The following is a 25,537-nucleotide window of genomic DNA, read 5'->3' as shown; positions in this document are numbered from 1 at the left end:
TATCGCAGCCATGTTCACCACCCTCCCCACAGCTTGACAACCTGGCCACTGGAGCAGGCTGTCAAAATCAGGCCTGTGGGGAGGGAAGTTCCAGGCAGAACCCGGGCTTCTCCTACCGCCTAGGGCTTTCTGGACAGCGCTGCTTGAGATCAATTACTTTTTTTTTTTTCTTCTTCTTCTAAATAACCGGCCGAATGCTCTTTTTCCAGTTCTGGCTGAGTTGTTAGCTTCAGCCTGGTGGCGACGGCTGCCAGATACCTGGCTCCCTGAACACCGCCCAAACTGGTCAGGCCAGTCCGCCGGTGGTTGTTTCTGCCAGGACTTGCCCGTGTTTGTGCGCGCGCGTGTGTGTGCGTGTGTGTGTGTGTGTGTGTGTGTGTGTTAGAGACCCACCCACCCTTCTCCCCAGCAACCCAGGTAGGTGGAAGGAAGCTTCGGGGACCAGCCTGGCAGTCAGGCCAGATGGGTGGAGCTGAATTAATCTAACCTGGAATTTCAACTTGGCCTGCACAACAGGTGAGGGGAAAAAAGCAGCAGAGAGAACGGGCAGTTTGGCAACTTGGAAATATTCTTACGCCTTGCCCCTTGGCTGGAAAACAGCCCGGGGTGACTTTTCAAAGTGTCTGCGCTGGGTTATAGGGCTCTGTTGCGCCACGGCCCCCTCGGAGGCTGTCCGAGCCCCTCCTGAACGCTGTCCTCCTCGGTTACCCTCCGCGACGCGCCCGTTCCCCCTCCTCTGGGAGGCAGGGCGGGGGTATCGGATTAGTCTTTGTTTTCGACGCGAAAGAGCCGAGAGCGGCGCCGGGGAGGCTCGCGATGGCAGGGCCCCGGGGTCCGCCTGGGTAGGGCGCTCGGCCATGACCCCCGCGAGGGTGCCTCCCGGCTGGCCCTCGGCCTCTGCTCGCGGGTGTCCCCTCCTCGCCGGCGAGGCTGATTCGGTACGCAAACGCGCGATGTACCCCATTGTCCTGCCTTGGAATGAGCAAGCCGCGGCCAGGAGAGGGGGGTCAGTGGGGCCCGGAGCGCAGGACTCCCGGGGGCGCCGGGGCCGTCCCAGGCCGCTCGGCCCGCAGGGAGTGGCAGGAAGTGGGGACACCGAGGCCGGCTCCGCCGAGGGCCTAGGCTGGAAGGTCCGCGTGCCCCACCCCGCGCCGCCCGCCGCGCCTGCCCGGGCTGCAGAAGCGCCGGAGGGCGGGGGCGGCCAACCGGAGGAGGGCGGCCGGGTCCCGGGAGGACCGACCGCGGGGGAGGGGTGGTACTGCAGGTGCAAAGGCGCGGCGTCCGGGCCGGGCCCTGCCCCCACCCGCTCGAGGACGGCCCGCGCCATCCCCTCCCCCTCCGCGGAACTGCCCCCACAAGTAGCCCCGAGCCCGGCGGAGGGGGGCAGCGGCGGGGCCGGCGGGGCTCTGCGGGGCCGCACGTGCGCGCCCTCCCGGGCGGGGGAGTCCCCGGGCGAGCACGTGCCGCGGCGCGCGGGGGGCGGGGAGTCCCGCGGACGCCTTCATTGCTGCTGCTGCCGCCGCCGCGGCCGCCGCTGCCTCTTCCTTCCTCCTGCGCCGTCCCCTCCTCGGCCCGGGCGGGGGGCTCCGTGCGCCGAGCTCGGCCGGGCCGGGCGCTCCAGGAGGCGGGCGCCCCAGGCGGCGGCGGCGGCCGCGACGGTGGTGGCGGCAGCGCTGGCCGGGAAACTTTGCCCCTTTGTGCGCTCCGCCCCGGAGGCGGCGGGCAGGTCGGTGCAGTCGGTGCCTTTCCGGCTCCGGGGTGGGGGAGGGGAGGCGTGGGGGGCCCGGTCCGCGGGGGAGGGGACGGCCCAGGGGGCCGGCCGGGGGGGGCGCCGTTACTTTGTTGCGGGGGACGAGGTGGGTGTGCTGCGGGTCACAGTGTAGCGGAGCCGGGCGGGGGCGGCGGGGCGGGGCGGGGGCTGCGGAGCCGCCGGAGCCGAGCGGCCGAGGCCCCAGAACAAAGGAGCCCGAGCGGCTGCGCGCGCGCGGCCGGGCCTGAGCCGGAGCGCGCCCCCCTCCCCGCGCCCCCTCGTCGGAGCGGGCCGCCTTCCCGGGGCCGGCCGGCGGGCGGGGAGCGCGGCAGGGCGGCCGGCGCGGGCTACCCCGGGCGCGCCCCCCTCCAGGCCGCTTCCGTGCCGGGGGCGCCCGGGCAGCCCCGCAGAGTGAAGCTCTCTGCAAACTTTATTTTGAAAGCTGTGCTCCCCTGGGGAGGGCCCAGCGATCTCCAGTGAGGGGTGTGTGGGAATTTTGGCAAAACTCTCCCAAGCCCGTGGGGGTGGGGCGAAGCACAACTTTCTTAGAAATCTCACCTTGACCACCCCCTTAAATTCGCCGTCCAGGTTTCCTTAGCACCCAGTCCGCCCCTAGACCTCCTCCCTCAGGGAGCGGGTGCTAGTGTGCCCTGCCAGAGGTTCTGGGCAGAACTTAGTGAGAACAAGCCCATTCTCTTCCCCCATCTTCTCTTTTCCCAGAAGCAGGAAGAGGTAATACGTGAAAGTTGTCCCCGAGCCCCGAGTGATGCGCTTCCCCTTTTTCTTTTTCAGGCAGCGCTGCCTTCTCCAACACCCTGACCCGGGAGAAGAAATACCGGAGGAGAAACTCCTCACCCTGCCCTGCCCCAGTCACACACCTACCGGCACACCTCATGCCTGGGTCCAGAGCGGGTGAGGGTGAAGAACCCACGCAGCCAAGATGATCCCTTCTCTGGGGACTGCTGCTGGTGTCCTCCCCCAGATCCCAGGCCCCAGCAGGTGGGAGAGTGGCCCCCAACTGAGTCCTATCAGACTGCTGCAAAGGAGGTGAAGAGGGGTGGAGAAGAGGCGCCCATCCGGGAGCCTGGAGCTACTTGTCTTCACCCTGTAGATTTTGACTGCTTTAGGAGAGAAGGACCTGTTGGTGGCCTTTGCAGGCAGGAAGCTGGACTGTGGCTCTGCCCCAGCACCTATGCCCCCACCTCTGGCAGCGTCATGAGTCAGTTTCAGGTGCCCCTGGCAGTCCAGCCGGACCTGCCAGGCCTTTATGACTTCCCTCAGGGCCAGGTGATGGTAGGGGGCTTCCAGGGGCCTGGGCTCCCAATGGCTGGGAGTGAACCCCAACTCCGAGGGGGTGGAGATGGGCGGAAGAAACGGAAACGGTGCGGTACTTGTGAGCCCTGCCGGCGGCTAGAAAACTGTGGGGCTTGCACCAGCTGTACCAACCGCCGCACACACCAAATCTGCAAACTGCGCAAGTGTGAGGTGCTGAAGAAAAAAGTGGGGCTTCTCAAGGAGGTAAGCTGGATCTTGCTTGGCTGCCCTGTCCCTTCCTTGAGGGTGTATTCGCAGGGGTGTTGCTGAAGACAGTTAAGCCGGTTCTCCCGTTTTGATCCTCCTGGTCCAACTTTGAGTGGGGCCATAAATAGGAGTGTTACTGTGTTTAGAAGCTGTTTGGGCTCCTTTGCTGGGCTGACAGTTGGTAGGAGAGTAAGCCGGTTGCGAAGGGAGCTAGCAGTCTCATCTCTGATGTTTGCATGTGACGCAGGACAGTGATGTCCAGCTTTATCTCTGGGAGTTTCTTGTCCTGCTTGAAGCCTCAGATGTATTTCAAGGTCATACCAATGCTTGGGTAATGTGGGGAGTGATGATGTCAGGTAAGGGTTGGAGGCTGATGAGTTTGGAAATAAAAATTTGGAGCAACAGGGTGGTTTTATGCTGCCCTGATGGAGTGGGATGTTTCTTTCCCTGAATCTTTTTGGGTACCATCATTTTTGGGATGGTACCTAAAAATGTTTGGGATTTCTTGTTTGGAAATTTAATGAAAAACCCATGATTTGGGTTCCCCTACTAGATAGTACTTCTTGAGGTCAAGGACCATTTTTCCCTGTTCTCAGGACCTGGCTGAGTTCCTTGGTGTGTAGTATGCACTCAGATACTAATTGAATGAATGAATGATGTGTTTTTGAGACATCGTCAATCCCCGGAAGGAGTACTTCCTTAATTTGGAGTAGGGAGGTAGAGGGAGGGAAGGAGGAGTTGGCACGAGAGCAGAGGGGGAAGTGGAGAGGCAGTGACCCTGCACTGGCCATCTTTCCTTTCCATGCTGGTGGTGGGTTGCCGGCATGAGGTTCGTGGCAGCCGTAACAGCGGAGAGTTGGCAGAAGTAGGGACGCGCGAAGTTGAGCAGCTAGGGAGGAGCAGTGTAGCGGCTGAGGTCGCTCCAGGCAGTGGAACTGGCGCTGGACAGAGACGGAGGCCTGCGCTGTCAGCGGGGCTCCCCCGCTCTGCCACTGATTTGTCCAAGGGCTCAGACAACTCAGGTCCCCTCCCTGTGTCTGTCTTCTCCCTGGGGAGATGGAGGGGTTGTGCTTGATGGCCTTTGAAGCCCTTTCCATCTGGGCTGGAAACCGCTGTGCTTCTGAGCGCTGGGGCACCTGTGGCTTCGATGGGCTGACAGCTTGCACTCGGGATTTCCCTGACCGCTGATTCAGAGCTGTGCCGCCAGCTTGATGGGGCTGTGGTCCCGTGGCTGGGAAGAAAAATCCAAGTGTTTCGGTCAGGAACGTGGGTGTTGCTAGGGTGTTTCTGCCTCTTCTCACCTTCTTTTGCCCACTCTCTGTGGAAGCTGCATATCACGGTCCAGGGACGGTGGACTGGTGCCCTGTTTCCCTGGTCTCAGGTTAAAGCAAACATCTGGATCACATTTGCAGCTCCCCACCCCAGCCCGGGAGACTGTGTCCAGCCCCTTTATGTTGCTGGTTTTCGGGGGAGTTGGCATCCTGCTGGCCCTGTGGGTCATTTCTGAAAGGGGGTGGTATCAGGGGTAGGCGTCACTCCTGGGCAGGAGGTCTCGTGTTTTGGTATAAGGAGGACCTGCCCGTCTACTTTGTAAAGCTTGGTTCCTTTGCTTGCTTCCTTGTAGGATTTACCCCCTTCTCTTCCACCTTTGCTCATTCCATTCCTCTCAAACCCTGGGGGATTAAGGGGGCTAAGCATTCTGGGCTGGATGTTCCTAGAACGCGTGGCTTTTGCAAACCGTGTTTAAGCTCTTCTTTCGGCAACAATGAGGCATACCTGAGTGAAAGGGGCTGGGAGTGCAGCCAGGGGCCTGTCATGCTTGTGTGTAAGCTGCTGGCCTGGGCTGCCTGGTGGTCACGATTAAGAGACTGGGGATCTGGCTTGGCTGAGGCTTAGAGACAGCCCCCTGAGAGATGTCTGCATCCCTGTGGACCTTGCCATGGCCGACTGCCCCTCTACGCCCCCAGGGTCAAGGAAAATGTGGTTTGGTGTACTGTGTTCCCCCCTGGACAGAGGGTCCACGGAATGATCTGTGGACCCGTGCTGCCGCTGCCCCTGCCCCCACGAAAGAGTTCTCCCAGTTTCTGGAGAAACAATGGAAAGGGGACAATGGAGTGAGCTTTGTCATATAGCTAACTTTCTTTGACTTCAAGAGCAGTACTTTGTTTCAAGGATAGGTACCGTCTACTTCTTGATGTTTAAAAAATGTGCTGTCTTTTTTGAAATGGAGGTGTTGCTAGAAATAGATCTATTTTTTAAAAGTCTTTACTTGGCAAAATATAAAATAGTAACTGGTGTCTGTCTCTACATTTTTTTTTAAATTGGTCCATGAAGGCTGAAAGCTTGGGAACCACTGTCCAGGCTACACTGCATTTGATGAATGTATCTCTAGCAGAGCTGACAGGCCCAAGAGGCTGTGCCTGAGTGAGGGAGCCCCGGGAACCAGCCCAGCGTTTACAGCCCCCAGGGGACTGTTGTGACCTTAACCACTAGGTCTGAACAGTCATGTAGCAGAGGGGACATGTCCCCTCCCAGAATTTGAGAGGTCAGAAAAGGAGGAGACACATAGAACTTCAGCACTTGGTCCCTACTCTTCAAGTGGGACAAGACACAGCTTCCCAGGAGCCTCTTGGGAATCAGACCCTCCACTTGCATCTGTGCTTCTCAACATATCTTCTTCTGGGCACCCTTTCTTCCATCCTGTCTCCACCTCCTCTGGCTTCCTTTGGGGGCTTCCTCCGAGCTATCTGCTGACAGCTGCTTTGTGTCATCCTGTAAGAGGGGGATCTTATCTTGACTTTCTTGTCTTCCTTCCCTGCTCCTCACTTTTTTACCCAGTGCAGGTAGGTGGTGCTGCAGAGCACCAGAAAAGTTCAGTATTTTCATACCAGAGGCAGCTCCTAGGGCTGGTCCTGTCCACCACAGAGGTAGGTGACTGATTACTCCCCTGGGCCCTAAAGAGAGGTAACACACCTGAAGGGGTTCATTCCTTAACCAAGGTCTTCCTTCCTAGTTCCAGGAAGGATTTAGCTCCTAGGCCGATGTCGCAGGCTGTTTGACTTCCACATTCTTTTTAACCGAGTGGTGGCTTGTAGCACAATGAAGACGGCTGACTAGAAAAATAGGATTTGGTGAGTGTGGAGATAAAGAACCCAAAGTAAGTGCTGTGTCACTTACTCTGTTGAGCATCAGTTTTTTCATATATCAGTTGGGGTAACCTTTCTTTGTGAAGATTGAGATAAACTATGCAGAATGTCTAGTACATGGTAGGTAATCAGTGCACGGTGACAAAACATTCCTGGAACATCTAGAAAAGAATTAATCTTTATGCATAAAAACTGTGTTAGTCTCTCAGCTGTAATAGTTTACTAAACGTTTATTTCAAGACATCCCGGCTTGCTTGTAGAACTGTGAGGCCAGGCAAAGGGAGGGAGGAGTTTGCCAGGCTCTTTGCTGGGAGAGGAGGCTGGACACCCAGGAGCAGGGAGCCACTGTGGCCCAGGGCCTGACTGAAAAGTTGCTCATGGGTGAGGGAAGTAAACATCTGAATAAAAAGGGTAGGAGAAAAACTCTTTGTGAGAAAACTTCCCTAGAAGTATGCATACATAAGTTTGGAAGCATGACCGAGAATGTTGTGGGTGGGAAATAAAGAGAAATAGAAATATATATGGTGTGTCTAGCCCTCAGCCAAGTGGATTTAGTGGCTGAAACAAAGCTCTAAGCCAGTTTTGAGACAGGGTACCTTGGAATTGGGGATCTCTCAACAATATCAGAACACCTGACCAATTCTTGCTTTGCCTGCTAGTAGTTCTGTCTTCCTGAAGATGGAGGCGGTGAGGAGGGATGCTTTCAGTCTGGCACCAGTTGCCACCAACAAAGGGAGAATTGATTGGTAAAACAGAAGTGATGAGACTTTAGAGAAAAGGATCCCATCTCAGCATTTGTGAAACCAGAGAGAAGCCTGGGCAAGGAGAGATGTTTACCATAGACTTTAGAAAATTGTTTTTCAGATGTAAACAGTTTTTAACCCCATGGCTACAGACTCTAAAAGGGAAGTTAGCTGGAGGGATAGGCTTGCTTTTTAAAAAGGAAATGCTGACTTAACAGTCTTAAATGGTGCCCTAAGGAGGAAGGTGGTGGGACTGGGGAAGATCTGAACCATCTGTGTGGCTGCTTGGCCTGCTGTCTAATGAGTACAGATGGTAAAAGACCGTGCTTTTTACATGGAAAGGGGGTGCAATTCAAGTGTAGTCTGACCCTTTAAGAGGAGCATTAGAGAGTCCAGTGGCCAGAATGTGCTGAGGTGGTGGAAAATGCTCAGGACAATAAAAGTCTTTTGTATATTCCTAGCGAGAACATAGAAGGAAGGGATAGTCTTACAACTTTGGAGCAGAACTACTGACAGAGAGAGAGAAGCCACTAGGTCCCTGTTGTGTCAGGGAGTGTAAACTGGGGAAAGACCACAGCATGTGTGGTTAGGAAAGGAGAGCCAGTTACCTTATCTGAACCTGAGTCACTCGCTCCCTACTGCACACCTTCAGATATACTCACGGAATGACATTTGTTATGGAATTATGAGGACTGGAAGAGGGCCAAAAGACCAGAGACAGGCAGAAAGTTCAATTTTTCAAAGAGATTTTGGAAATTACAAACCAGTGTCAGTTTCTGACACTTCTAGAGCAGATTTTTTAAAAGGTGGTTTGTGAGATTTAGAAAGACAAGTGGTGAACTTTGAGGGTCCCTGTGGTTCTTTACAAAGCAGCTCAGTCAAACCAGTGGACCTGGATTTCTGCAAATAAATGATGGTATTTCCTGCCAGTTTCTTGGGCAGACCAGAGGGCCAGTTTTTATTTAAAGTCGTGCTGAAGAGGGCACAGGTATAACTGCCTTGCTCAAACTTTTTATCAATCAGTATGGATCAGGGAATTCCATGTTGGGATCACCTGGATCCCACCCCCAGGGATTCTAGTTTGATTGGTCTCGGGTGGATGTGAACGGGGCTGGGGCTCCCCCGGTGTATCTAATGTGTAGTGGAACTCCTCTGACGCAGATGAGAGCTGAGATGACGGGGACCCACCTGGACTCTACTGCAGATTGCTCTCCTGAGTCTTAGAGCACCTGAATGGTTTACGACCACACTTCCACCTTGCTAATCAGTGGACCAGCAGCATCGGCATCACCTGGGAGCTTGTTAGAAATGCAGAATCTCAGACCTTACGTCAGAATTACTGAATGAGAATCTGCACCTTAACTACTCTCCTAGGTCATGTGTATGTCCATGAGAGTTTGAGGAGCTGGTCAATGGCACTTCTGTGAGTGGAGAATGGTGTGGGGCATGGAGAAGGGGACAGAAATAAGTCTTGATGAACAGAGGTAAAGAATTCCAGTTGCCAACAAGGGTAAGGAGGGTGACCCAACCCATTCTTTAGCCTGTAGGCCAGGGAGACAAGAATATCTTGAGATTTACTCCATGTTTATTCTTGTTTTTCTGGAGCACATTTCCTTCTAGTCTAGTGAGTTATCAATAAAATAAGCCCTTTAAGAACTTGTGTGTGTGTGTGTGTGTTCCGAAAACAGTTGGGAAAGGGCTCTCAGGAGATGTTTGCTGCTCAGCAGCCTCACTTGGGACAGGGGACCCCATGAGAGAGTAGTAGCTGGTGTAGTTGTGAACAGGAGGAGCACATCCATAGAACCCTGGGTCTCATGGGAGGGTCTGGAGGCTTAGGATCTGAAGGGATGTGTGTCCTCTTCATAAGATGTAGGTAGGATCAGGTGTGATCAGTGGGTAGGTGGGTTGTGGCAGCGGTTGTAGTGGTGATGTGGATATTTAAGTTGAATGATAGAACAAGAGGTTAAGGAGAATGGGGCAGTCTGGGACAGTGGGCCTCAGCCAAACTCGATGAAATTTAATCAGGGTAAATCCAAAGTCCTGCACTTGTTAAAAAAAAAAAAAAAAGAAATGTACAAGTAAGGAGCCCTGGCTTCCCAGCAGGTAGGAAGAGCTGAAACACTAAAAGGTGTGTTGATAGCCTGTGTCTAGGAGCTCTCTGTTAGAGGGGTCACATGCAGGACAACTGAAAAAGATGAGTTGTTCAGCTTGGCCATGAGTAGAGGAATGCAGGCTAAGACGAGTCCTGTGTGGAAGAGGGGAGTCAGTTCCTTTGTGTAGGGGAGTGTGCAGAACTTTTATTAGAAGGTAGAAGTTACAAGCAGGTAGGCTGAATCATGTCTGAAAAAAGAATTGTCTAACATTTTAGCTGTTCCAAGACTGAAGAACCAGCCCTGTGCATGCATGGATGTGAGTACAGGCTGGATGTTCTGGCTGGGATGTTACAAAGATGTCCTCTATCAGGTGGGGGGCTTCCACGTGTGATGGTCTCTTGCTCAAACTATGTAAAGTATAACTATTCCTTAGACACCTGCATTGCAGAAGAACCATTATTCTTAGGCCAGAAAGTTTTTGGCCAATTTCTAGACCTAATCTCAAACCTGGGTTGGAATATGGTCTGTGAACTCTCTGAAAATTTCAGCCAAGTGTGTGAATGTGCAGGGGTGTATTTTCTCAGGGGAGAGGGTCCATGGTCTTCGGCAAATTCTCAAGAGTATTCATGACCTCCCAAATTTAAGAAGCATATTCTACCTGAGCTGTCCAATGTGGTCGCTATTAGCCATGTGTGGCTACAAAGATTAAAATTAGTTAAAATTAAATTCAGTAATTCAGTCACACTAGCGGCCTTTCAAGTGGCTTGTGTGTTAGATTTTTTTTTATCAGTATGGGTAGTTCTGTTGGACATGGAGCTTTCCTGCGTGGTCAATGAACCCCTACTTCTGGGTTGGGGAAATATCTGTCCTGGTTGGCTATTCTTGGAAGGATTTCTTGGGTTAGGGTGCCTGTTCCCATCCCCAAGGTAAGAGGTGAGGGGTATGGAAGGGGCAGTGCTTTCCTGGGTTCTAATCCACGGCAAAGCTTATTATTTTTAAAAAATGTATTTTACTTTGGCTGCATTGGGTTGCTTTGGATCTCTGCCTGAGTGTGTCTGTGCAGGGCCCAGGCTGCTGGTACATCTGGAGTGGACACACCCCTCTGTGGCCTTGCCTCCTGTCACTTGCATAAGAAATCTGATAACCTAAGTTTTTTTTATTAGTCACTGAGGGAGGGAAAAAAAGCCAGCGCCCAGTGTGGGGTAACTGGCCAGCCTTCTCGTGATCACAGGGGATTGCTCGCCTGTTTCAGGTCACAGAAGCTCTGTTGCTGCACTGCTGTCTCTGACTTGTACACTTTCTAACTCCCTTGTGCCCCACCTCCCCACACCCAGCCAGGGAGTTTGTGGAAAGAATAGTGCGCCTCCCACTACTGGTAGAGCAGCAATTCTGGATGCTCTGAATGGAAAGGGAGTTGCATTAGGTGGAGTCATTTGGGAGCATTTGCCAGAATGCACGTGCCCCATGGTCCCCCACCCCATTTAATTATTGCCAGAGGAAGCCTCAGGAAGGGATGTGGAGATGCCGGGTCAAAAACAAGTAGCCAAGGTACTGGACTCGAGTCTGTGCCCTTCTGAGCCTTTCTTGTGGGAAGAACACTGGGTGGCCCTCTCTGGTCTCATTTTGTTCTGTCTTTTTATTGATTGCTCTGCCCTTTAAGGGTAAGCTCTGGGTGTCCCGGTTCGCTGGTTGATGCTGGGAATGATCCTGGAGCCCTAGAAAAGGGAGGGAATGGCATCCTCTCACCACGAGGCTGGGTCCTGTCTAGATGGTTGATGCTGCAGGATGCGGTGGGGGCTCTGGAGCCAGTGAGAGGAGAAGAGCTGGTGCGAGGAGCGCACAGAGGAGAGGCACCTTCCTGGAATGTTTCCTCAGTCCCCGGACCTCCAGTGTCCCCTGCGCCGGAGGAGGGCAGCTCCTCTCTCTGGCATTGCTTTAGTTTCCGGACGCAGGACGTCATTTGCTTTGACTGGTACACCTGCAAGTTGCCTTCCCAGCCTCCTTCAGCACATCTCGCCTGGGACTGGCTGTGTGCAAGGCGCTACGCTGAGCCTGAGCCGCCGGTAAAGGGGAGGCAGCATTTGCTCTGTCCTTAATGAGCTCACAGTCTGGGGAGGGAGACAAGTGTGGCAACAAATAATTACAGTCTGGTAGGGCTGCAAGGGAGGGACGCCTTGAGGGTAGAGAGCAGCCTTAGTCACTGTTAGGCCAAGAGAGCCCATTGTGGAAGGAAACGGACCTGTTTTGAGAGTTTCAGTGTAGTGATATGTGAAGGATGAGGGGGGGACTTCCAGGAGGAGGGAGGCATCTCCCCTGAAACTGAGTTGTGCAGAGATGCTACTCGAATGCTCCCAGCTGGTGGCAGGGGTGTGGAAGGATGCAGGCAGACCACAGTGCACCAGCTAAGGGTGCTCCTGTTTTGAGAGTTTCAGTGTAGTGATATGTGAAGGATGAGGGGGGGACTTCCAGGAGGAGGGAGGCATCTCCCCTGAAACTGAGTTGTGCAGAGATGCTACTCGAATGCTCCCAGCTGGTGGCAGAGGTGTGGAAGGATGCAGACAGACCACAGTGCACCAGCTAAGGGTGCTCATGGATCCGCAAGGTAGAAGGTAAGATGCTTTGTGTTAATTACTCTTGGAAAGTCTTCCCCTGGGGCTGTCCCCAGGTTTCTAAACCACTCAGTATTTCTGTCGTACCTCCTCAACGATCTATTAAGGTTCTGTGTTATTTGCTGGGATCCTGGAACATTTGGTGGTCCAAGGCTGTTGAACCTCATGAGGTTCATAGTATATAAGACCTTCTTACAAAGCACTTAGGATGGCTTGAGGGGTGTGGGCAGAGCCACAGCTGCTGCCTGTCAGCCTGGGGAGGGGGGTAGTCTGTGTGCATTGTGTTTGTTGGTATGGAAGTGAGCAGGGGGAGTTGCTGGCTGGCTCTGTTTTCCCTCTGACATCACTGGGTGCCTGAGTTCAATCTGGTTCTGCTGCATCTCCTAGGAGGAGCACCTTTTCTTCCTTTGCTGCTGTTCTTTCACCTCCTTGGCTTTCTCCTCCCCGTGCTTGTCGTTGATACAGACTTCCGCTGCCAAAGCTAATTGTGAGGCCTGATCAGTGAATGAAGGCAAAGGCAGTTCCCATGACAACTGCAAAGAGTTTCAAATATAGGGGATGATGTGTGTGTGATGGGCTGCAATTACTTGGGTGGAAATTGATGCGTGGACACCGGTGACTTCAAACATAGGCTCTGGAGGTGGAGGGGGTGTTGGGTTTCTTTGGCAGGATCCTTTGTGCGATGGAGAGGGAAGGGAAGGTCACAGACTTCCCCCACAGTCGATTCCAAGTGCTTTCAATGTGTGGAATGCTGGGCATAAAAAAAAACCCAAAAAACCCAAAAAACCCAAGGCTTTGAAGAGGCACGACTCTAGCCATTCTGGTTGGAGAGGCAGGACACACAGAGAGACCAGTAGCAGTACCAAGTGTCAAATGAGAAACATTGGAAGTGCTGTCAGCTGGCAGAGGACGAGGATAACCTCAGAAGGCTTCCTGGAGGAAGTGGGGCTTGAACTGAGCTTTGAAGTAAAGCCCTGTGGGGAGTGACCTCCTTCAGGACACAGCCATGGCAAGGGAGAAGAAGTCATCCATCTACCCCCTGCCAACTCTAGAAGAGGTAGGTTGATAAGGAAATCAGAGAGCTACACAGGGCAGCAGCACTAACTGTATTGCTGTGAGTGAGGGGGAGGCGAGAGCCCTGCTCAGTCTCCCAATTTCTCCATCTGTAGAATGGGCATTAATGATTCCTGTCTCATTGGTTTGTTTTGAGGGTTGAATAAGATACAGTACATCATGCTCCAGTTATGGGGCTTGGCATGGGGTTGCTCCTTGGTTGATCCTTCTATAAATCCCCCCCGCATCTATGTCTGGATACATCCCCATTTCCTAGTCTTTATATATCTGTGTGAGTTCTGGCCTGTGGGTACCCGTGTTTCTGAGGTTCTCTGTTGGGGTATTTTGTGGGTTCTGAAAGTAAGTTAATCCATTCACCTCTCCCTAGTGGGGAGGGCCATGGCCCCATTTCTCATTCTGGGAGTGCAGTGGAGTCTAGGGGTCATGATGGAAGGTGGGGAGGGACCTTCAGCCCCAATGCAGAGAGGTCCCAGGCACCTCTGGGTTGGCCACTGTGGAGCCCCAAATGTAGAAAGAGGGGCAGATAGAGGGGTCAGGTGTGGGGTGTGGAGGGTGTCCCTGCTGGAGGCAGAGTGGCCCCCGCATGTGCCCCCGTGACTTCTTGGAGCTCTAGCATTCCAGGTGCTTCAGAAAAGGGCAGGAGGCTGGGAGGTTCTGCTAGGGTGTCTGCAGGCTGCTAGGGGGTGGACTGGGACCTGTGGTTGGGGTGGGGCTGAGTTAGCCCTGGGGGGTGATTCAAGCAGAGAGTCAGGGTGGCTCTTGTAGCCTTGTGAGGAAGACGTGTGCTGGTTGAAAAAGGCTGGGCCTCGGCTATAGGTCAGGTGGCAGGTCCTGTCCTCCCAGGAGAGCAAGTATTCCTCTGATTCCTGGGGACCTCAGAGAACAGGCCTACCAGGAGAGTGGCCTCTGCATCTCAGTGTCCAGCCCCCTGCCCCTCCACCCTCCTTGTGTAGAAACTCAGCTCAGCACATTCCAGCTCTGTGCAGAGCCTAGTGAGTGGGGAAGACAGGCCCCCTGCCCACGTGGGGAAGACCGCAGTGTAAATAAATAACTGCACTTGGTTGTGACTGCTGTAGAAGAGGCCCCAGGAGGAGAGGGTGAAGCTCATGGGGGCTAGATGAGCTGGGAAGAAAGCAGTGGGAGGTGACGTTTGGATTAAGCCTTGTACCATCTTAGCTTGTCAGGTGGGGGAGAGGCAGGGGAACCTAGGCAAGGAGCAGCATTGTCAAGCCCCTGAGGCATGAAAATATTACTATTCTCAGACCTGTAGCTTAAAGAGAAGTGGTCTGGTTCAAATAACCCCATCCCTCTTTGCATTTCCTTGAGGTTGGCTGGGAGAGAGGGCTTAAAGAGCTGGGATGAAAAACACCTGGGTTGGAATTCTAGCTCACCACTCACCAGCTGTGTGTTGACCAGCAAGTAGCTTAACATCTCTAAGCCCATTTTCCCATAAGGTTGTGTGTGGAGTAAGTCAGAAGAGATGCTCCCACAGCGTGGTTGGCGCAGGGCCTGGTATGTAGCAGGGGGTTGATAAACTGTAGATTGTTGCTATCCAAGCAGTGTTAGCTGCTCTTATCCAGCAGCACACTGTGGGTGGCTGGGTTTGGGGAACCAGGGTAAATGAGGGACTTCACTTAGCCCTAAGAGGTAAGGGGTGCAGACGCCCGTGCTCTGGACATTGCTCCTTGTCCTGCCTTGTCACCTGCTTTCCTCCCTGCCCTAGGGAGGAGCCCAGTAGGGCTGCCCTTTGTCCCCAGAGGTGAGGCAGGTGTGGGCCCTGGTGCCTCCCGGAGTCTCTTCACCAGAGGCCAGCTTTGCTGTCTCTCCTAAGGCAGCTCATCCCGTTCTGAGTACCCGCCTTGGGGCTTCAGGTAGGGGGCAGTAATTGGGCAGGTGTGGTGGAGTTGGTGGCAGAGCGCATCGCTGAAATGATGCACTCTCACACATCCTAACTAGTCCTACAAGTCACATCTGTGAGATGAGAAGTAGCACACAATGAGCTCTCAGAAATTGAGTGGTGGCTGGCAGCACCTGCAGTGTGGCAGGCACCATGTTGCATTTTCTCACAGAATCCTCACAACTGTGTGTGAAGTAACTGCTATTTGCTCGTCTGTAAAACAGAACTACAAAGTAGGCTAAGAGAGGTAAGGTACCACCACCAAGGTCCTGCAGCTAGATAGTGGAGCCAGGAACTGAACCAGATACATAAGTACCAGAGTCTATAAAAGGGTCCCCCTCCTGGAAGGCAGAAGCTCTGGGGTGTTCCGCTACAGGGAGAGGATGGGGTGAAGCAGGATGTCTCCTGGGTTGCCTAGGAACTGTAGGGCTTTCCTCTCCCCGTTCTGTTCTTTTTCCTTCAGTCTCCTGGGTATTGCAGCCTTCAAAGGCTCAGAGTCTGGGCTGCCTCCCCTCCTCAGCCTTTCCAGGAGATGGGAAGTCCTGAAGTCTGGGGGAGCCACCTCCTGTGGCTTTTCTAAATGAGGAGGAAACATTGAGAATGGTGGTGGTGGCGGTGATGAGGCTGTCTGGAGGGGGTGGCCGATGTTCAGGCACCAGGGATGCGTGATCCTGGTGAGGTGTGGGTGTTTGTGTGCAAGGGAGGGCAAGTCTGACTTGGTGAGGCTTTGAGCCACAGGCAATGTTAGCTTCAAGAGGAAGTCTGTCGGAGGGAGGGAGGCGTAGGACTGCATAATGGTTGAGAGTCAGTCAGGTCTTTAGAGCCGGATAGACCTGGCTTGGAGTCCCAGTGCTGCTGTTTTCTAGCTGTGTCACCTTGGGTAAGTTACTTCTCTTATCTTGCCTTGTTTCCTCATCTGCAAAATGGGGTAAAGGTTCATTCTGCCAAGGCTTTTTTTCCTCTTGGAAGATTGCAGGGGCTATTGCTCTTATCATAGCGCCTGGCACTGTGCTAGCTGCTGCTAGGATGAGGCAATTTGCTGGTGTCCTAGGGCTAGAGAGTGGCCTGAGGGGGAATCCCGCCAGCATCTGCTCGACCCCGACGCAGTCTGTCTTTGACCCTGGAGATGCAGAGGATGCCTCTGGGTATTTACCTTCGGGTCCCCGACTCGGCAGGAGGCGGGGGAGCCCCGGGATCCCCGGCCGGAGAGCCGCGGCAGGCCTGGGCCGCAGCCAGCGCCGCTCCGCGGCACCCTTGGCTGTGCCCCCGCCTCCCGGCTGGGCAGGTCCAGCCCCCGACGGCCCTGCCCCTGCTCGGCCGGCCGCAGGGATTGGCTGGCGAGCGCGCCGCCCCCTCCACACCAGCCTTGCCGGCGGCGGGGAGGGGAGCCAAGCCGGCAGCTGGCCGCCGCCGCCTCTGCAGTGCCTCCCTCCGTGCGCTCCGGCGGGGATAATGGGAGGCCCGCCGGCCGATGCACCAGAGGAGGCCGGCCGAGGTAGAGCGGGCAGGGCGGGCGGGGGGGGGGGGGGGGGGGGGACACGAGGCCAGACCGGACGCAGGAGGAGGGGCAGAGCCCTCCTGGATCTTGGGAGGGTGGAAAAAGGAGAAATGAAAACAAAAACACTCTGGAAGGCGAATGAACCCATCCACCGCGCGTCTGGGTGGCAGCTGGAGTCAGGAAGATGGTCCCTGCTATCCTTTCTTTCCGAGGCCCCCTGCCTCCCCTTCTCCCCCTTCCCCTGCAGCGGCGCTGGGGGTGCAGCAGGAGGACTTTGCTGCTTTCCTGGTGTCAGCCTGGCTCATCAGTCTCTCCGGCTTCTTTTGCAGGTGGAAATAAAGGCTGGTGAAGGAGCCGGGCCGTGGGGACAAGGGGCTGCTGTCAAGGTACCTTGTGTGTGTGTGTGTGTGTGTGTGTGTGTGTGTGTGGTAGAGGTAAAGTGTTTGACGGGATTGGATAAAAATAAAGGGTCTCCTCTGGTGATCCCTTAATCTCCCACTGTGTGTGTAGCAGCAGCTGAGGGGGAGGGGCGGCGGGGGTGTGGGCGGCCAATGAATTCTCAGGCCTGTGTGGGTTTTGTTTGGATTCTTTTTGCTTTCTCAGCTGGATGGTTTGGGTGCAGTTGGGATTGGGTTTGTTGAACCGGTTTTTTGCTTTTTTTAAGACACGCAACCCACTCCCCACCCTTGCCTCTGGAAATCTCTCGAGAATGTCCCTGGCACTGTTGGTTTGCATCCAATCTGCAGAAATCCCCGGGGGGGGGGGGGGTGTTAAGGGGGAGGGGGAATTGTGCTCCTGAGTCTGAAGCTGATAGGGTGTCATTAGTCATGCTGCTGTCACCATGGAGATGGCTGGAGAGGAGAGGAGGTGGTGGGGGTGAGGATATTTTGGGTAGGGTGGGGGCTGATGCAACATCATGACTGGGAATCCTGCAGGCGGTCGGCTGCTGTTACTCTGCAGCTTGGTGTCTGGGGGACTGGGAAGGGAATGTTACCAGGTGCGTGGGAAGTGGAGATGGGGGCACTGAGTTTCTCCATGTGGTTGTCTCAGGGCCAGGGCTAGGGTATTTGGGGCAGGGCAGAGTCTGTGAAATATAAGCCATTATGAGGAAACACAGATGTTCCTCCCTGGTTGGCAAGGACCAGGATCAGTAGGTTTCCTTGGGCTTTGCCCTGTTTTCAGGGCTGGGGATCCGCTGTGAGTTTGGGATTACTCAGCAGTATCCTCTGCTGGCCCAGGGTGGAGAAAACAGAGCAAGAGGCAGTTCAGTGTGGCTGCCTCTCAAGTCAAGAGCAGAGAGGCTGGGGAAGGAGTGTAGGGACAGGTGGGCAGGGGAGGACTGGGTGGGACTTCTAGGAGAGGGGAGCCCATTCCTGCCCCTGCCCCAGCTCTGTCTTCCCCTTCAGCCCCTGGAGCCTGTGAGAAGCTGGGGGAATCTGGTTGCTTGGGTAGCAGGTGGGTGAGCTGCTCCTGTCCCCAGATGCTCTGAGATTTTCCTCCCTGGAAATCCTCCTCCGGCTTCCTGGGAAAACTGTGGGAAGCTCCCTGGAGATGCTAGAAGTGCCACCCTCAGTGCCTGGGTGGGGATGCTGGCAGGGAGGGGCTCTACTTTCCCAGAGGGGATGGGGGATGCTGGGTGAGGCTGCGGGGTGGATCCTGAGCCAGGGTGGTTCCCTGGCCTCCTCCCAAAGGAATTTACGGCAAGGAAGTGCTTGGGGGAGGGTAAGAATTTTGCTTTTGGAGGAAGGAGAAGAGCCAGGTGGCATTGGCTCCCCTGGAGAGCTGGGCAAGCCTTGGTGAGGCTGCTTGTAGTGGGCGACCCCCTGGGACGAGACCATGGTAGGCAGAGGTGGTTGACACTGGTGATGCTGTGGGTGGGGAAGAGAACTGTGGGCTCACTCCATGCCCTTTCTCCAGAGCAGAACTCCTAGGTTTCACCTCCACTTCCGACTCTGGCCACCTACTGCTGTAATCACCTGTGTGCTGTTGAGGGCTGTGGCTACAGAAATCATGGAGTGCACTTGTTCTGCCCACCACCCTGGGGAAGGTAGAACAAGGGGATGAGGACAGATGGGCTCAGGGAGGGGGCAGCTCCCTCCCTCCTCTGTGTCTTTGGCCTTGTCAGCCAGAGCTTCCCTCTCTGCTGGGAGGAAGGACTGCTGGCAGGTTTGTTTACTCCGGAAAGCACCCCCTCCTGCCTAGTGATGGCTTCTCTTCAGCTCTTTCCAAGTGTGTGCTCTATTCCTCCCTGCCTGCATTCTGCTGGCCCTGCCATCCTGCTGGAAGCTCCCAGCCTAATACCACTACCCTTAGTGTTGTGGGCATGGAGCAGGGCTTCCTGGAAAAACAGAGGATGCCCTTCAAGTGTGTTTTCCTCCTTCCCCCTTTTCAGAGTGGGGCCTGAACTGGCGGTGTTTTTAAAGCTCTGACGCGTCTGTGCTGGTTTTTATTGAGTTGTCTGTCGGAAAATCCTAGTTTCCTCTTGGTCCAGCTTGGGCGCTTCCAGCAAGCTCTCGGATCTGAGTTGCCTGTTGCTGATGCCGCCTTCCCTACCCCATAGTTTTCTTAGGTGGCGAGTTGAGTGTGGTGTCCCACATACCCTAGCAGAGCAATTTTGCCAGATCCTCTTCCATCAGGAGGTGGTGGTGTAGGAAGATGTGTGTGGTGTGTGAGCTTGTCCAGATCAGGCAAAGACTCTAGGACATAGGACAAAGGGGTGTCCCAGTCTTTGTTCCCATGGGGTGGGCACAGGACCACAGGGTGGGTAAGCCCCCTGGGTGAGGGGTATCCAGCAACCAGTGGCAATGTGCTCATCTACTGTGTGCTGAGTCCTGCCAGGGTTTCAAGAATAGTTATGATGTAGGGTGTGTGTCGTGCCTAGCACAGGCATAGAGTTGAGCTTGATGAATGCAGGTGGTCAGTTTACTGTCCAGCATGTTATGTGTCTGCCCATGATACCCCAGGGAACATGCCATAGCACACACTGTTGCCACCGCCTCCCTCTTGGCAGCCTGGACAGAAGTGAGTGCCCAGAGCCGAGAGCACCAGGCTGCCCTGCTCTTGGGCTCCCACGCTCTGCCCCATGGGACGTCTCCACTGGCTGAGGGTGTGTGGAAACTATTTTGGGACTGCCCAGGATCTCTGCCTTCTGTCTTGCCTTTGGACCACTGCTCCTTTTGTCCAGGATCTGTGATCCTCAGCTTTCCTACTAGTTCTTTCTTGCCTGCCCTTCCCACTCTCCAGCCCTTTGTGAGGGTCCAGTGGGAACTCTTTTTCTCTCTGAGGTGTGTTTACAAGCAGTAGTGAACTTGGAGAGATATGGAAGCAGGTGAGCATGTCAGGGAACCAACTGAGAGGATTTCAGAGTTGAGTTGCAGAATGGAAAGAGGGGCTTCCCCATGCATAAGACGTGGTAGCGTTGGCGTCCCAGAGCTCAGCTCCACCTCCTTGGGGACCTCAGCTATTTTTTAATGTCATGGGTGAGGGGGAGGACTTTATAGTACAGATAGATGAATGAGACCAAGGGAGAGCCTTCCTGCGCACGATGGTGCGGGCCCTGGAGCTGCCTGCAGGGGTAACTGTGATGGCTCCTTAGCCCCCTTGCTGGGCTGGCTGAGGAGGGACCTAGGTGCTGGGCTGGGCTCCCTCCATCTGCAGGTGGACATTTCTGCTAGAAATGGTCCTTGTGGTCTTGCCAAGCCCCCTCCCATGCCCCCAAGGCTGTAGCAAATGGTTTGGCTGGCTGGGGATGGGGGCAGGCAGTATGGGGGGGGGGGGCTTGGTTTGGCTCAGTGTTTGGGTCTCTTGTCTTTCCCACCCTGATGACCTAGGCTTTTGGCCTTGTTTTCTCTCCTGCTCGGGCATCTGGCAGTCAGCTGAGGACTCCCCCTTCTTACCAGCCTGTCTGTAGCTTCTGAGGAGGAGAGAGCCTCCTTATGGGTTAGTTGAAGAAGCCTTTGGGGTGGCTGTGACAATTAAAATATAGAAATTATCATGCTACCCAGAACTGTGACCCTATCCCCGTTCACTTTATCTCCCTTTCTTCCTCGCTTTGTCTTTACATTTACTGAGCATTTACCATGTTTCAGGTGCAGCACTAGGTCCTGAAAAATAAGAGAAATCTTTATGATTTGATATGCACGAGATCACTAGAAATAAAAGACAGTGACTAAACTGCCTAAAACTGTAACACTGAGTGGGAAAATCAGCACTGGCAGGTTTTTGTTTTTGTTTTTTTTGTTTTTGTTTTTTAACTACAGTGAATGCTTTTGATCTTTGTATTTGGGGTTGTGAACTCGCATGTGGCAGCCCAAGCCTCTCGCCCCCAGCCAGCCCTGGCTCTTTACATCTGCATTCATCACTGAGTCAGTGGACCTCAAGGGACTTTGAAGGAAGAATCAACATGCCAACTGTATTTTCAATAAGTTAGTGTTTCTGGGATCTGGCAATTATAGATAAGGGTAGTGGGGTCAGAAATAGACCAGCTGGGACAATAGCTTAATTTCGAAAGGAAGGTGTTGGCTTTAGATGTGTTGGGTTTGAGATTCAGGATAAGCTGAAAGAAAATACTGTGCCTGGGCAGTTTACCTTGAACCTGACATTATCTTCTACTCATTCGAAGCGTGTGGGTCCTGCAGCCCTTACTGCTTTAGGAGCTCCCGTGAGGCCACTGGCTGGGAAGAGGAGGATGAGAAGTGCAGTCATCCAGTTTCTTTTCCGCTCTAATCCCAACTCTCCTGCTCTTGGGTTCTTTCATTAGCCATGCGGCTGTCCTTGGACTTCAGTCTTCTCTATAAAATGAAGGGGGTTGCCTCCAAAGTTATTCTCAGACTAAATGGGGAGATGGGCCACTTTTCCTAATTTTCAAAATGTCACAGACCAAAACAGGTCCTGCTTTTGTACAGCTGGTTGGCAGCTCTAGCCACGTGTGACTCCGCTCAGGAGTTCAGCACCATCTGACCAATCTGTGAGCCATTGGACGAGGGAGTCCAGCGAAGGCACACTGGGATGGAGCAGCAGGTTCAACCTGCAGTGCTGGTTTCTAAGGGCTTACTCTTGGTTCTTGTGTTTATGTTGTGGTGAACTGGTGATAAACAGTTTACGGGCCATTCCCTGAACAGCATTACTTTAGAATTTTGCTTCTGGGAGAGCGGAGGGTCTCTGTTTTGACCCTTCTCTTCCATACTCTCCATCCTGGGTACAGAGCCACCACTTGGAAGAGTAGAGATCTTGCTGCCCCAGAATTCTCTTGGAATACCTCAAAAGATGTTACTTGCATCTCAGCCTCTGTAGATAGGGATGCCTCCGTTCTGCCCTTTTATCTCTGCAAGTCTCAGGTTCTAATGATGGATCGTCAGAACTTGTGGGGCAGGACTGTGTGTGTGTGTGTGTGTGTATGTGTGTGTACTGCATGACTTAGAGGAAGAGAACAGTTAAGGTTGAGGCCTGTAGTTGCCGGAGTGGACTTGGGCCCTGCCAGACACTAAAGCTCCATTGACTTGGGCAGGATACCTTGACTTCTGAGCTTTTTTGTTTGGTGGCTTGAACAAGTTCAGGCTGGGTGAAGAGGGTGCTGCCTGACTGTACCAGGCTCTGTTGGACCCGGAGAGGGGAGATGGTGCCTTTCCAATTGGGATCATTGTTGCCCTGCACCTGAACTCTAGTGGGGGATACAGAAGTGGATTTTCAGTGGAATGCTGGAGGCTGTGACTAAGAGATGCCCACCCTGTTTTTCCTGGCACTGCAGATTCCTTTCTCTTCTCCCCCTGTGCTCTCTATTCTAGCACGCTCTTCATGGCCTCCACCCATCCCCACTCTCGCCCCTCGTGCTTTGAGCTCAGCTCGAAGTGGACTGAGCAGAGAGAGGGCCTCCAAGAGCACTGCTTTGCAGGGTATGAGTAAAGGACTCCTTGTGTCAGAATTATCTAGGAGCTTGTAAAATTGCTGTGGGACTGTCAGGCCAAGATGGCCATCTGTTGGGGTCACACCTGTGGGTTCCTGTCACATAATTAGGTAGTGTGGATGCAGGATGTGTGGGCGTGAGGGCCCCAGAGGTGAGAGCTGGAACCTCTCGGCAGGTGGTTTGCATGGCATCCCCTTCTCACTGTCCCTACCACTTGTCCATGAGCCAGGTCCTACCTGATGATTGAGCTATACACTGACCTCTGCCCTGTGGCCCTTTTTTCCACTGTTATTTCTCCTCGGTTTCCTGTTTTCGAGCTGTGGGTTCCCAGTGGTGTCATTTGGACCCTGGGTAGTAGTTAGGGCTTAGTTCTGGGGTTGTGTGGTTGGAGTGGTGTATGTCTTGGGACTGTATTGACAAGTGGTCTGGAGCAGTCTGAACACCCAGCTGGGAGCCAGAGCCCAGGGTTCTGTGTCCAACCCTGGGAAGTCCCTCCCCCTTACTTTCCAGAGGCTGCCTCCTCCATGTGGAGGGCATTGCTCCTCACTGGTTCTCTGCTGAGGTCTGGGGAAGCAGCATGTGGAGGAAGACCTGGGTGGGTGGCAGGGCACTTCAGCCCTAAACACTTGCTCCCTGTCCACCACCTCCACCAGGATTGGCAGGGGCCACGCTTCAACTTGCCTTGAGAGCTTCCAGTGGCTGGGCCCTCTGGTTCAGGTAGTTTAGTGCATATTAGAATCTTCCGTGGTGCTTTAAAAAAAAAAAAAAATCAATGTCTAGGCCTCAGCCCTGGAGAATCTGATGTAATTGGTCTGGGGTGTAGCCCAGACCCTAGCATTTTTCAAAGCTCCCAGATGATTTAATTGTGCACTCAGGGTTGAGAGCCACTGCCCTCATTCATTTTGGCTTTTCCCTTGTCTCCTATATCCCTGGGTTGCCCTGGAATTTTTTTCTCACCTGTTGATAATTATAGTGAAAATCTTTCCAGACTCTGTATTTATTAAGACAAGGAGACATGTCAGATGAAATACTGGATTGAATGTTCCGTTCCATGAAACTGATCTATAAGTTCATGTTAAAAACAGAATTTAAGAGGGAAAATCTGTAGCTGATGACAGAAACTAAGTGTTCTCCTCTTAGCTTTTAATTTTAAAAAACTTTTTATTGAAGGGTAGCATACACACAAAAAAAGCACATACTGTGTACAGTTTGGTGAATTTTCACAAAGTAAGTACACCTGTGTAACCAGCACCTGGATCAAGAAATGGGTACCCTTGCCCCATTGCCATTGTTAAGAATTTCTGTGGCATTTGGGCAAAGTAGGTGAGGCTGTGCTTAGTGCAGCAGTGTGTGCGGGCTTTCAGCCTGGAGGGCTTCAGCTGGTCCTCTGTCAGGAACACCCACGTAGGCGCCTTTGTGGGTGTTCCTGAAACTGAGTGGGTTTCGCTGTGACAGGGCATGGGGCAGAGGAGTCCTGCAAGCCCCTCCCTGGTGTTACCCTCTATTCTGTCTACCCTTTATTTCCTTTTCAACCTTGGCCTTTAGGCTTGCCAGTCCTTAATCTTAGCTAAATCCAAAAGCCTGTAACATTTTTTGGCTTTTTATTCTCTTTTTTGATTATACAGATACTACATGTTCTTTGGAAAAATTAGAAAATAGAAATAAATAGAAGGGAAGGAATTTGTCCATGATTCACAGCCTGGTTAAGCACTTTTAACTGGAGTATCCCTCTACACTTGATTCTGTGCACACCAGACGCTTGTTCTGTGTTGCTTGAAAAATGGAGTCATGCTGCACCATAGCCCACTTTCCCCTACATAATAACCAACTGCAGTCCTATCTGTTAAGCACTTACCATGTGTGTGTCTCATGGGACAAAGTTTTCACAGTTCTGTCTCTCGTAGTTCTCATGACAGCTCCAAGTCAGGTGGTGACAGCCCCATCTTTCAGATAAGAAAACTGAGATTCAGGATAGTAGTATGACCAAGGCCCGATGTTTCATAAGGAGGTGGAACTGGAATTGAGGCCAGGGATATCTTTTTAACACAGTTTGAAGGTAAAAGATACTTCTTCTTCACCTACTAATAAGGTGAATTGTGTTAATATAGTTCTTAATACTTTCTGTTTTCTGAACTGTCTTTGCATTCCTTGACTGTGCCCATGGTTGGTAATGGGTAATTTTTTTAAACATGCTGTTTCGATTTGATTTATTAACGTGGGAGTTTTGCATCGGTATTTGTGAATGAGATTGACCTATAATTTTCATTTTGTGTTGTCATTGTCAGATGTTGGTATTAGAGTAATGGGAACTTCATGTAATGCATTGTGAAACTTTTATTCTTTATGCTCTGGAACAGTTTAAATATAGTTTAATAAATTAATTTTCTTTCTTTTTTTCTTTCTCTTTCTTTCTTTCTTTCTTTCTTTCTTTCTTTCTTTCTTTCTTTCTTTCTTTCTTTCTTTCTTTTCTTGGCTGCGTTGGGTCTTCATTGCTGCGCACAGGCTTTCTCTAGTTGTGGCGAGTGGGGGCTGCTGTTCATTGTGGTGCACAGGCTTCTCATTGCGGTGGCTTCTCTTGTTGCAGAGCATGGGCTCTAGGCACATGGGCTTCAGTAGTTGTGGCACGTGGGTTCTCAATAGTTGTGGCTCATGGGCTCTAGAGCCCAGGCTCAGTAGTTGTGGTGCATGGGCTTAGTTGCTCCGTGGCATGTGAGATCTTCCCGGACCAGGGATCGAACCCATGTCCCCTGCAGTGGCAGGCAGATTCTTAACCACTGCACCACGAGGGAAGCCCTAAATATAGTTTAAATAGTCATTTCATTCCTTAGGGATTTGGAAAAAAAAGAATCTGTTGATGAAACTGTCTGAGCCTAGTACCTTTTTTGAAGGATGGGACTTTGCAGCTTTTGGAATTTTTTCCCCTGTGGCTATTGGTATAAAACATTTACTTTCTGTGAGATCTATTTTTAAGTTTACTATTGATAGCACAATGCATATACAGTTATTGCTTTTCAGTTTCCTCGGTATCTGTGATTTTTTTCACTTTCTTAATTTCTAATGTTATAATTTTTTCTCTTTTCTTAGCTTTGCCAGTTTTATGTAATATAAAAGCAGATAGATTTTTCAGTTGTGCTTTCTATTTTCTAAAGCATTAATTTCTACTTTAGTTTTCATTAAGTGTCTTTTTCTTAGGTTTATTTGGTATGTGCTTTTTCTAGATTCTCAGTTGGATCCTTAGGACACTATTTTTTCTATCTTTGTCTACTTTGTTCTTCTTTGATCACAAACACACTTTAAAATATGA

The 25,537-nt window shown here is 52.7% G+C and overlaps 1 protein-coding gene across 7 annotated transcripts in view; it reads left to right on the top strand.

Annotated features, from left to right (window-relative positions):
* Positions 1-348: 348 nt before the first annotated feature.
* TET3 (tet methylcytosine dioxygenase 3) overlaps positions 349-25,537 on the top strand; it is a 103,691-nt gene continuing 78,502 nt past the window's right edge. The window contains exons 1-3 of one of the 7 annotated variants that reach the window (XM_057740778.1): positions 349-516; positions 2,543-3,268; positions 16,661-16,717. In XM_057740778.1, the coding sequence (XP_057596761.1) occupies positions 2,966-3,268; positions 16,661-16,717 (360 nt within the window). In that variant the 5' untranslated portion in view covers positions 349-516; positions 2,543-2,965. Of the gene's footprint in view, positions 517-543; positions 939-1,499; positions 1,727-2,542; positions 3,269-11,199; positions 11,863-15,649; positions 15,714-16,208; positions 16,329-16,660; positions 16,718-25,537 lie in introns of those variants that run through there. The other 6 variants (XM_057740777.1, XM_057740776.1, XM_057740779.1 and 3 more) reach the window with 6 other exon arrangements.

This window comes from Hippopotamus amphibius, chromosome 7, assembly GCF_030028045.1.
Source record: "Hippopotamus amphibius kiboko isolate mHipAmp2 chromosome 7, mHipAmp2.hap2, whole genome shotgun sequence".
Taxonomy (NCBI): domain Eukaryota; kingdom Metazoa; phylum Chordata; class Mammalia; order Artiodactyla; family Hippopotamidae; genus Hippopotamus; species Hippopotamus amphibius.
This window is presented reverse-complemented; position numbering and strand designations above follow the sequence as displayed.